The sequence below is a fragment of the Sorex fumeus genome, unplaced genomic scaffold (genome assembly GCF_029834395.1).
Source record: "Sorex fumeus unplaced genomic scaffold, SorFum_2.1 ptg000003l, whole genome shotgun sequence".
Classification (NCBI taxonomy): domain Eukaryota; kingdom Metazoa; phylum Chordata; class Mammalia; order Eulipotyphla; family Soricidae; genus Sorex; species Sorex fumeus.
The window spans coordinates 51,051,355-51,063,820 of record NW_026606060.1 but is presented as its reverse complement, the minus strand read 5'-3'; the positions used below and the strand labels follow the sequence as shown (position 1 = coordinate 51,063,820).

General features: G+C 51.5%; 1 protein-coding gene across 1 annotated transcript in view; it reads left to right on the top strand.

The window, feature by feature from the left end:
* Nucleotides 1-12,466, top strand: part of LOC130028705 (putative tetratricopeptide repeat protein 41) — a 70,625-nt gene that overhangs the window by 39,738 nt on the left and 18,421 nt on the right. The window contains 4 exon segments of the mRNA XM_056119538.1: nt 10-152; nt 6,939-7,101; nt 8,965-9,112; nt 11,190-11,342. Of these exon segments, the coding sequence (XP_055975513.1) occupies nt 10-152; nt 6,939-7,101; nt 8,965-9,112; nt 11,190-11,342 (607 nt within the window).

The window sequence follows — 12,466 nt, the reverse complement described above, 5'->3', positions numbered from 1 at the left end:
CCTTTTCAGCACTGGAATGCAGGACTTTTGAGGTTACCGGCGTGGACAAATGCCGATTACTGTTCTTCATTGGTAAATTTTTGAAGTTTCTGGGCAAGATCAGTGAAGCGGAAGACCTGTTCTTGAATGTCGAGAACATATTATTAGAGCAGGTAAAGTGAGGGAGGGTTGGAGGACCTCGGACGGCTTTCCTTTCACGTGAATATTTTCACTTTTCTCCTTTGTAGTTTAGTTCACAAGCAGACAAGTCAGTTTACGATGCTTATCAGCAAGGAGAATGTGATTTTATACTCTGCTCCAAACCACATATTAATGAACCAGCAGTACATAAATGGTAGTATTCATGAATGAATACCAATAGATAAAACTTGGGGGTGGTGAACTGAAAAAAAAGCATGCTCATATTTTAAAAAAGGGACATAGATGAGCAGATTGAAATTAATTTTGGCCAAAGACTTGGCTATCTTGTCTATATTAATTTGCTTTCTCTGAAATAGAATTTTTTTTTCCCATTTATGGTGAACAGTTTGCTTTTTAGTTGATGCCTTTAATTGTAGAGTCAGCTGATTTCATTTTTTTAAAACTCTTTTTTTAGGGGGCCAGACAGCATGGTTGGTAGGGCTCTTGCCCTGCCATGCGGCTGACCCTGGTTTGACCCTGGAGCCCCCATGTAGTCTCTGAGTCCAGCCAAGAATGACCCCTGAGCCTAGAGCCAGGAGTAAGCCCTCAGCATTTCCAGGTGTGGCCCTCAAACCAAAATAAAAACAAATGAAAATATGACTGAGGTACTGTGATTTTCAATACTGTTAGCGGTGCTGCTGTGTGCATGATTCCAACGCTATTCCCATCACCAGTGCACCAGTGCACCAGTGCACCCATACACCTGCATCCCCTTGGGTCCCCATGTCCCTTCCTTTCGACCCCCCCACCTCCCAAAACTCAGTGCTGTGGGTCAGTTCTCCCATCGTGTAACCTCTGACCCTTTGTTGCTCACTCACTGAGTGTCTTTGCATCCCATATATCAGTGGACCATCCTGTCTCTGTCCCTATCCTTTTTCTTTTTTTAAAATTTATTTATTTGTTGAATCACTATGGGAAAAGTTACAAAGTGTTCAGGTTTAAGTCTCGGTCATGCAAATATCAAACACATTTCCCTTTACCAATACTTATTTTTCACCACGGAGAACCCCAATGAACCACCCCCCCACCCTCCCAATGCCTGTGAGGCAGATGAATTCTAGTTCACACTCTGCCTACTTTGACTCGATTCATTGTTTCAACAAAAGATGCACTGTTATTATTTAGAGTTTACACCCCCAAATCAGACATGCTGAAAAGGCATTGTGAAATAATTTGTTTTCTACAGCTGGTTACAAGGATCGTGTGATTTTGGATTTCAGGTATTTTAATTATTAACCCTGGGAGTATTTCTACTGAGAGTCAGATAATTATGAGATTGGTTTCTGTGCTCTGGAGCCATGGCCCTGCCGGAGAGCCGCTCATGGGGGGCAACTCGTGACCTCGATAGGGCGTGAAGGACGAGCTGGGAATGCCCCCCTTCCCATGAGGTTTTAGTTGCCCCATCATGACCAGTTCATACCTGGCTTTCCACAAAGCTCCCAAGTGGCTGCCATCTTTCTTTCCAGAGGGGGAAAAAAAAGTGTCCCTATCCTTCTGACTCCACCGATATCCTCTAGTTCCATCTCTGTCACGGCAAACTGTGATTTGGACCTTTCTTAAAGGTGCGTAGCCCATTTTTGAAGTTTCTGGGCAAGATCAGTGAAGCAGAAGACCTGTTCTTGAATGTCGAGAACATATTATTAGAGCAGGTAAAGTGAGGGAGGATTGGAGGACCTCAGACGGCTTTCCTTTCATGTGAATATTTTCACTTTGCTCCTTTGTAGTTTAATTCACAAGCAGACAAGTCAGTTTACGATGCTTATCAGCAAGGAGAATGTGATTTTATACTCTGCTCCAAACCACATATTAATGAACCAGCAGTACATAAATGGTAGTATTCATGAATGAATACCAATAGATAAAACTTGGGGGTGGTGAACTGAAAAAAAGCATGCTCATATTTTAAAAAAGGGACATAGATGAGTATATATACCACCGCTTCTTGATCTGTTCATCCTTAGTTAGGTATTTGGTTTATTCCCGTACCTTGGCTGTTGTGCTAAGTGCTGCCGTGGGCACAGGTGTGTGAATCCATCCATCGGGATGAATGTTTTTGTGTTTGGGGGGTGGGGGGGAGGGTATCACTGGGTCCCGTGGGAGTTCTCTGAAATAAGAACTTTTCACTGTGTTGAATACAATGAGAACGTCACTGTAACTGTGCTTCGGTTGACATTTAAGTTGCTTTTAAGAAAATGATGTATTTTTAACGTATTCTATTAAAATGTGTATACCAGAAGTATAACCCAATCCAAAGATTTTATTTTTGCTCTAGTATGAACACAGTGGTACTCAGGCCTTATTCCTGGCTCTGTGCTCAGGGATCACTCCTGCAGTGCCCCAGGGAGAACATGTGTGGTGCTGGGGTTGGGTAGGGACCACACAAGTGCCTTCACCTCTGCTCTTTCACCGGCCCCAGAGAGGTTTTTGTTTTTTGTTTTTTCAGGGTTTTTTTTTGTTTGTTTGTTTCTTTTAGCCAAAGACTTTGCAGTTTTCATAGCGCCTCTGCCACAAACATGCATCTTTCTGAGGGAAAACTCTCTCTCGGGGCTTCTTGAAATCCCACAGGGTGAGATGTCTCATGCCTGACACCATCTACTTCTCTGCCAAGTTCTGTTTCCTCTGTGGCATCTTCTAGCCCAAGATTACATCACAAAGATGCTGCCTGAACCAATACACGGTTTGGCATCTACAGATCTCTCCTCCCATCCTCAGAAGCAGGCATAGAGCAGTGAGCAGAGCAGTTTCCAGATGGACCCAGCTCTAAAGGGCCTTGCTGGTCCTGGAGCGATCGGAGAGTGGTCTCTGGCTTGTCTGCAGCCAATGGAGATTCGATCCCCAGCATCTTACAGGCTCCCCTGAAATTGTCAGGAGTTAAGTCTTGAGTGCAGAGCCAGAAGTAAGGCCTGAGCATCGCCAGGTGTGACCCCAAGTCCAAAATAAATAAATTAAAAAAAAAATTAAAGTGCTTTACTCCCTGCCGGCATTTTAACCTTGCCGGCATTTTAACCGCTGATGCAGGGAGCTCTCCCTGTTGGCAGCTCCACACCCGCCTCAAAGGGCATTCTACGGTGCCAAGTGAGACGTTGCACGATGCCCTTCACACCGCAGGGAGGCCACTCAGTCTGTTCGGAGTGGGTGGCTCTTTTGTTTTTCCTATCCATGTCCCCAAGACCCAGGCTAGACCTAGGGAGAGAATCTGATTCAGCGTTATCTGGAAGATGCTTTTACCTTTTTGCTAAGCGTCAGGTGGCTTGGGATCACCGGGATCTATCCCCTCCCCTGCATCCCTGCTACGAGGGCTAGGTTCTCACACTGGTCTGTCTCCTGGGTGATTTAATCACCCCACTACCTGGTGGCTCGAGTTCACGGATGCATGCATGCCATCAGCTAACATTCAGGGAGGAGGGGCTGGCTTGGCCTGTGTGCTCCCGGGAGAGTTGGGTTGGCAGCAGAGAGCGAGACAGTTCTACAGTTCTGGCCTGTGGAGCTCCCCCTAGCTAGCTCGGCTGGGCCTTGTGCCAACCTCTTGTCAGCAAAACACTGCATGCATGTGTGACCTGTGCTGCTCTCCCGGGGGACCAGTGAAGTTTCCTCACTCCAAGAGAATTTCCCTCCTGGGAGGCGCCTCTCTTCTGAGGCCAGTCTCAGACTCCGTCTGCAGGCACGAGCTACTAGGGAGACTCTTTCCAGAATTTTCTAGGTGCTTCCGGAAAGAGAAACTCTCGAGCTATTTTGGGCCACAGCCACTTCTTTGAAAGGCTGTGTGCCCCACATTCTGGAGGCGGCGCGGGGGTGGGGTAGGGGGGTGCTGTGGTTGGTGCCTTCCGCCCTCCACACAAGCAGGCACCCCCTTGGTCATTTCTGCAGAGGAGTTATAGAAAATAGCTGCAGGTGATGCAATTGCCAAGAAGAAGGTTACATTCCTCACCTCACCCCCACCTGCCCTCAGGGAGGTATCTGGCAGTTCTGGGATCCTGTTCTGCTGCCCCAGAGTGAGGGGGGGTCACCAAGGTCGGAACACTGTGAGACATTCTTAGGTGGACACCTCCTCCTTGAGCCCTGCCTGAGGCTTCCCGTGCTCTGGTTGAGAGGGGGGGGGACTCTGTCGGTAGAAGGAGAAGCTGCAGGAACAGAACTGCAGCAGGAAGGCAGGGATGTGTCTGGGGCCTGTCCCTGTCTGGGTCCCCGCCTGCAGTTCAGGCTCTGTAGGGTTCCAGGAGGCGCCAGGCCTGGCGTGGACGCCCCTTGCTCTCCTTCTTGCTCTCCATGTGAGCTTGGGCTGTTTTATGTTGGGGGAGTGGGGAGGTCAGGGCTCTCTCCTGGCTCTGTGCTCAGGATCACTCTGGTGGGACCCCAGGGACCATATGGGACACCAGGGATCAAACCAGGGTTGACTCTGCAGCAAAGCAAGTAAGCTTCCAGCTCTACTTCCTCTCCAGCCCCCGGGCTATTTAGTTATTTGGTTTTGGGTTTGTGGTCACACCCAGTGATGCTCAGGGCTTACTTCTGGCTCTGCACTCAGGGGTCACTCCTGGTGGGCTTAGGGGACCATATGGGGTGCCGGGGATTGAGCCCAGGTCAGCTGCGTATAAAGCAGGTGCCCTACTAGCTGTACTATCTCTCCAATTCCTGGGATTTTTTTTTTCTTTTTGGGTCACACTCAGTGATGCTCGGGGGTTATCCTGGCTCTGTGCTCAGGAATTATTCCTGGTGGTGCTTGGGGGACCATATGGGATGCTAGGGATTGAGCCCCAGTTGGCCGTGTGCAAGGCAAACGCCCTACCCGCTGTACTCTCTCTCCAGCCCTTGGGATATTTCTATAACCTTGCTGAACCCCAGTGTCTTCATCCATAACAGAGGCATAATAATCCCCATGTCCTGGAGTTTCTGGAAAACTCCTTCGAGGTCAGTTCGGTTTGGTCCTCCATGCTCCAGACCTGACTTGGTGCTTCATGACCACCGTGAATACCCACCAGCATTCCCAGGGGGCCCACAAAGTCCACTGCTGAGGCTTGGGTTGAGGGGTGTCTGCTCATTGCGGTGACTGAAGATGTGCCCTCTGAAGAGGAAACCACGACCCAGAACTTGTGGGGCTTGCCGACTCTGGTCCCTCTGGTGCGGCGGTGAGGCATGGGGTGAGGGGTCATTAGGACCTGGTCATGGGGTCTCTTCCCCCTACCCCCCAACCCCCCACTCCCAGGTAGACATAGGCGGGAGTTGAGTTGGGCTGACAGGAGTGGAGAGGGCTAAAGAGGCAGTTAACCTTGGAGTGGAAGATGAGGAACTTTTCAAAAATGTATTTTTATTTTTGGGCCATCCCTGGGCCATGCTCAGGAGGCCCCAGGGCACTTTCTGCTCCTTCTCAGGAAAACTTTAGTCCAACATGAGGGCCAGGGATGCTTGGCCTGTGTGCCGGGGCTCACCTGGGGCTACCTGGGCAGTGCTTTGAGTGGGGACAGGGATGTCCCCAGGGATGCACCGTGGTGCTGAGGACCAAAGCAGGGCTGATGGCAAGAAAGATGCACCCTGTTCCCCGTCCCTGGACGATGACAGATGTGCTGAAGGTGCCTTTGTGGGGGGTGGGTGGGGGAAGCACGTGGACAGAGTGTCCACCTGGCTGTGGGGCGCAGAGGATGGACGTGCATGCTTCCCCCACCCTCAGTAGGGAGAAAGATGCAAAGTCAGAGGTTGCCCCTCCTGGTCTGGTCAGGTGCAGCTGTGGGCACTGGTGCCCACTGGGAGCTGGCTCGGGGAGGGCCAGGCTGGCATTGCTGGTGGGGACCCGGCCAGCACAGGGCTCAGAGCTGAGGAGGGGGTGCCCGGCAGGAAGAAGGCACCTTAGGGAGGGGAATATTGCCACTTAGGTTTCTTTCTGTGGGTCCGGGGATGGACTTCAAGGTCACACAAAGATAAGAGAGCACCCAGACAAGGAGACCCACCAAGCCTCACCCGGGAAGTGCTCCTCTTAGGTGCTCATGTGTTTTTCTTTTTTGTGTGTGTGTGTTTTGATTTGGGGCCATACCAGCAGTGCTCAGGGCTGACTCCTGGCTCCGCACTTAGGGATCACTTCTGGCAGGGCTTGGGGGACCCGATGGGGTGCCAAGGATCGAACCCGGGTTGTCTGTGTCTAAGACAAGCTTCCTACACTCTGCACTATTGCTCAAGCCCCTGTCCTGCTATTCTCACCTTCAATATTCATTTTTTGGTGGTGGTGGCGGGGGAGGGGGATGGGGGGGCGGTCCAGCCTGTGACTTAAGTGGTAAAGTACACAGTTGGCACATGGTGTGCGAATTCAATCCCAGTCACACGTGGCTGGTACCCAGGCAGCAATAGCCAAGAGAAGAAACCGGTCGTTTCTCACGAGAATTAAACAAAAGAGGAAAGGTTTACAACCATTAACTCCCCATAAAGACATTTCCCAATTACTTATTTAGGCCATACCCGGTGATGCTCGGATGTTACACCCGGCTCTGCACTCAGGGATCACTCCTGGCAGTGCTCAGGGGGACCATATGGGCTACGGGGGGTCGAACCCTGGTCAGCCTCAGGCCGGGGAAATGCCCTACCCGCTGTACTATCTCTCCAGCCCCCACTTTCCAAATTATATTTTTAGTTTGCAATGCCTCCCGAGCAAATATTTCATTCTCACTGTGGTTGTCTAAATATTTAGCCTTCCCCGAGAACACAAGCTTTGGGGCGCTGGGAGTGGACGCCAGTTCCCCCCCTCTCAGGCACGGCGACTTCTCTGTCTCCTGCAGAGTCAGCCGGCGACAGAAATACTTCTCGACGTGCAGAACACCCTCGGCGAGCTCTATCTGGACATCGGGATGGCCCAGGAGGGCTTCCAGTACTTCGGGAAAGTGTTATCCAACCTGTCGCTTAATAACGTCCAAGGGAAGAAGGAGCTAGTGAAACAGAATGGTAGGGGCCACGCGCCTCCCCCCACCCCCAGACTCTTCCTCCCGGCTCATCCCCTGGGAGCAAGAGGAAGTAGGGGGGAGGAGGAGGTTGGTTCAAGTAAAAAAAAAATTGGAGTGGGAAGTGGGTGTTTTCTTAAGGATCCAGAAAAGAGCTCTTGTACTGTGGACAAGTGCCCGAAACTCCCTTTCAGAGAGGACAGCTGGGCGCTGGTGTAAGAGATGCCAGTCAGAGCTCAACCCTGAGCCCAGCCTTCCTGGGTCCACAGCCCACCTCCCCCCTCACTAGCTCTGTGCTTTTGAACTTGCCACTTGGCCCTGTGGAATGTGTGTGTTGGGGGCAGTCTGAGTTTTCTTTCTTTTTCTTTTCTTATTTTTCCTCCCTTTTCTTGGGGGTGGGGGTGGTGTTGGGTGGACAGGCTTTACCCGGCAATGCTCAGGTCTTACTCCTAGCTCTGTACTCAGGAATCACTCCTGATGATGCCTAGGGGACCATACCATATGCCGGGGATCAAACCCAGATCTGCTGCTTGCAAGGCAAATGCCCTACCCACTGTCCTATCATTTTTGTTCAGGAGGCCCCCGTTTTCTGTCTGCCAGGGAGGGATGCAAATATATGGTGTGGGGAGGAACACAGCCCCAGGAGATGGTTCAGCTGTGGTATCGGTGTCCAGCACAGACCAAGCATCGTTCGTTCTAGGTGGCCACTCACAGGCCCTGGGTACTGCTATCTTGCTTGCCGGGAAAGGCTAGCTGGGGGTGAGAGTGGGCCCGACACCATCTGGTTTCTGGGCTGGGATCCCTTTTGCTGCAGAGGGAGACTGGATTACAGGGTGGGTGAGTGGACAGAGGAAGACCAGGTGTGTGGCCTTCCTGCCCTCATGCTGACTTAAGGCCCCAGGTGGACACGGGGAGGAAGCCCAGGGCCCTGAGCCATAAGCGAGCCATGCTCACCATGAGAAAGAAGCTTCCAGTCCCACAGTGGTGTTCTCTCTGATTAAGGCTGAATTCCGAAGCACAGGTCGTTATAGGTGCTTTGTTCGCTTGCACTGCCAACAGTGCTCAAACAGCACCTCCTGGATTATTTTCACCTCCCCCTGCCTCCATGGCAGACAATTTCTCCCATACTCTCTCTACTTTTGGGCATTATGGCTTGCGATATAAATACTGAGAGGCTATCATGGTTGGCCCTTTATCTAATTTCAGCACACATCTCCCATCCCAAACGGTTCCTCCAACCATCATTGATTTAATGATCCCTTCTCTATCCCAGCTGTCCTCTTTCCCAGCTCATGAGACAGGTTTCCAACTATGAGGCAATATTCCTGGCCCTTGTGTCTACTGTCCTTGGGTGTCAGTCTCATATTATGTTATTTTATATTCCACAAATGAAGCTCATGTGTCTCATGCCAGGTTTGCACCCTCTGGAGGCTCAGTGACCATAGCGATGGCAGATGACACCACATCTAGCATCTCACTCTGCTTCCAAGCCATTCACTGGCAAAACAGACTCAGAGTTCAAGGCTCCTTGCCTCCTTGGGTCTGTGGTATGAAAACCATCGCACCATTGGCCAGCCATTAACTTATGAAAAGAAGCCCAGCCATTGGCAGTGGTGATCACCTGCTAGGAAATACTCTGTCTCCCTCTTGATGTTTTCTTAATTTTGGTCTTTGGGCCATACCCGCCAGTGCTCAGGATTTACTCCCGACTCCATTCTCAGGGGTCACTCCTGGCGGGACTCAGAGGACCGTGCTTGGTCCTGGCAATAGAACCGGGGTTGGTCTGAACTCTGGGACCACTTAACTCCCCAGTGGAATAAAAGCCCCTGAAAGTGCCCTCTCATCCCTGCCAATGTCTTCTCTGCAGTCAGAGCACTGAGCAACCTGGTGAAGTCGGCATCTAAGGAGTACCTGCGGGAGAACCAAATACTGGAAATCGCCTTTAAGATTTCCTGCCTGATGGACAGACACCCATGCGACGAGGCGACCATGAAGCACACTGAGGGGGTGCTGATGTAAGCAGGCTCTTCTTCATCTCTTGGGGATGCTCTTAGCCTTGCCAGTGAGATTTTTTTGGGGGGAGGGGGCGCAGGGTAGGAGTGTTCACAGCTTAGGAATCATATTTAGTGAGGCTCAGGGGCTCCTCACAGCAGTGCTCACACAGCCAGATAGAATCTGGGACTCTGAGCTCTCTCCCCGTCACCCGCTCCTGTCTACACACGACAGTGTGAAGATAGCCAAGCCTTAGCCCCCGCCCCCCTCTGCCTCTGTGCACCCCAGACAGGGCGAGCTTTCACTGCCTGGGATGCACAGAACAGTTGCCGTAGAGTCCTGGGCATCAACACTGCAGGGTGATCAACATGGGTGGGTTTTAGTTTATTTTGAGGGCACACCTGGTGATCCTCAGGGCTTACTCCTGGCTCTGCACTCAAGACTTAACTTCTTGGGGCTGGAGTGATAGCACAGCGGGTAGGGCATTTGCCTTGCCCATGGCCCAACCTGGGTTCAATTCCCAGCATCCCATATGGTCCCCCGAGCATGCCAGGAGTAATTCCTGAATGCATGAACCAGGAGAAACCCCTGTGCATCGCTGGGTGTGACCCAAAAAGAGAAAAAAAAGACTTAACTCCTGGTAGGGCTCAGGGAGCCCATTGGGGTGCTGGGGATAGAACCTAGATTGGTTGCACACAAAGCAAGTGACCTACCCACTGTGCTTTCTCTCTGGTACCTTCTCTAATAGTGTTTGACCCCAAGTATCAGCAGTGCCAAGGTGGAGGTCGGGTTCACACCTCTTCCTTTCAATCACAGGGAGGATCTTCAACCTATGCTTTTGTTTTTGCTCTTTTTGGAAATTTTTACAAAGGAGCCATGATTTACAAAGTAACTGATAATTGTGTTTTAAGCATATCATCATCTAACACCAATCCCTCCACCCATGTCAACGTCAGCCTTTGCTTTTATGGTGGCCAGAGGGATAGCACAGTGGGTAGGGCATTTGCCTCGCATGTGGCTGACCCCAGGGATGACCCAAAAAGCAAAAACAAAAAAGAATTCTCAGTGGGCTTCATCTTACTTTATTTTATTTATTTATTTTTTGGGTCACTCCCGGCGATGCTCAGGGGTTACTCCTGGCTCATGCACTCAGGAATTATTCCTGGCAGTGTTCGGGGGACCATATGGGATGCTGGGAATCGAACCTGGGTCAGCCATGTGCAAGGCAAACGCCCTACCCGCTGTGCTATCGCCTCAGCCCTAGTGGGCTTCATTTTATTTAACTATATATGTGTTTAGATAGATAGATAGATAGATCCCTTGAGCTGGAGAAATAGCAGGTAGGGTGTTTACCTTGCTTGGGTTTGATCCCTGGCATCACACATGGTCGCCAAGCCCCACCACTTCAATCCCTAAGTGGAGAGCCAGAGAAAGCCCTGAGCCCTGCTGGGTGTGGCCCCCAAACAAACAAACAAAAACATGTGTCCTGAGGACAGGGAGATAGTCCAGCAGGCAGTACACGTGCCCACCCCCCCCCCCCCGCACCCATGCAGGGTTTAATCCTCAGCCCTGCGTGGTCACAGAAGCACAGCTGGGCATAGCCCTGGGGATGCCCAGCACCACTGGCTGGCCCAGGTGACCCCCCGCACTGCCAAGCCTGAGTGGCACCTTGAGGCCCTGCCACTGGCCTGCCACCCTGGTTGGCTGAAACTTCCTGGAAGGAGGAGGGAAAATGGGTGACTCCCAGGCTTCTGAGCACTACTTGGGGGCACCGTCCCCCAAAATCTGTCCTGGAAACTACCCAGCAGCAAGTAGAGCCATTGGTAAAAGCAAAGGTTGTTTTTTTTTTTGGCTTTTTGGGTCACACCTAGTGATGCTCAGGGGTGACTCCTGGCTCATGCACTCAGGAATACTCCTGACAGTACTCAGGGGACCATATGAGATACCAGAGATTGAACCCACGTCTGCTGCTTGCAAGGCCAATGTCCTACCCACTGTACTATCGCTCTGGCCCCTGAGGAGAATCCTTTTTGACAGCATGCCCAAGACAGTCCGAATGGTTCACATCCCATTGGTAACACGCATGTGCTTGATTATCAGATTTCTGGCCGGAAACACATGTCTTGCCAAAGCGAAGCTGTACGAGTGCTTGTATATCAGGAAGAGGCTATTTGGTGGGAAGAGCATCCTGGTGGGAGAAACGATGGAGTTTCTGGCAGATTTGCTGTCGTTTTCCCCAAGGGATTGTGAGAAGTAAGTCGTTAGGAACCATTTCAAGGGGTATGTCTCCTTCCCCCACCAAAAAGAAACCCCTGACTCGCCAGTGACAGTGCGGTGTGGGGGTGTCATTGCTGGGATCCCGCCAGGTGGAGGAGCTAGTCTCTGCCCCCTGGACTGACCACTGTGTGCCCAGAAGGAGCTGTGGGAAGGTGCTGGTTGTCCCCCAATGTGGTGCTTCTGTGAGGAGCCTGTGTCACATCAGGCCTCTCGCCCGCCTCCTGCTAAGCCTACACCAGCTCCAGAAGCTCTGCCCACAGGCTGTGCACTGACCTTGTGACCCCTCCAGTACCTCAGAGTAACCCCCCAACTGAGCCTGCTCTGTCTCCCTCGCCAGTCCTCTCACTCAGGAAGTCCCCTCTCTTCTTGGCCCCAGAACCTCCTCACACAAGACCCCGTGAAAGCTGTTAAAGAAAAACATCAGGGGGCCTTAGGGACAGTTGGTGGCTAGAGGCCCCTGACTTGGCCCTGTGAGGCCCCAAGTTGAATTCTTGGGGCTGCCTCTGTGTGTGTGTGTGTGTGTGTGTGTGTGTGTGTGTGTGTGTGTCTTTGGAGCAGCCAGGCCTGGTGTATGAGCACTGCAGCTGGAGTACTTGTGGGCCCAGGGTGTGATGCAGGGCACAGAGCTCTGCTTTGCACGTGAAAGGCCCTGGGTTTGTTCTTTTCTTTGGAGAGGATATCCACCTGGCAGTGTTCAGGGATGACTTTCAGCTCTGCACTCAGGGATTAATCCTAGAGGAGCTCAGGGGAACACCTGGGGTGCTGATAATCAAACCGGGGCCAGAGGCATGCAAGGCAAGCAAAGCGCCCTCCCCACGGTGCTATTGCTCCAGCCCCAGACAGAGTGTGGATCTTTAAAGGAGCAACCCAGGAGAGGGGATATTTCGGGGTGTTTTTTTTTCTCCTTCTTATTGATTCACTGTGAGGTACAGTAACAAAGCTTTCATGTTTGCGCTTCGATCATACAATCATCAAACACCCATCTCTTCACCAGTGCACGTTTTCCACCAACAAAATCCCCAGTATCCACCCGCCCCCCAATTCCACACCTACCCCTGCCTGTGTGGCAGAGAATTTGCACAATACTCTCTTTCTCTACT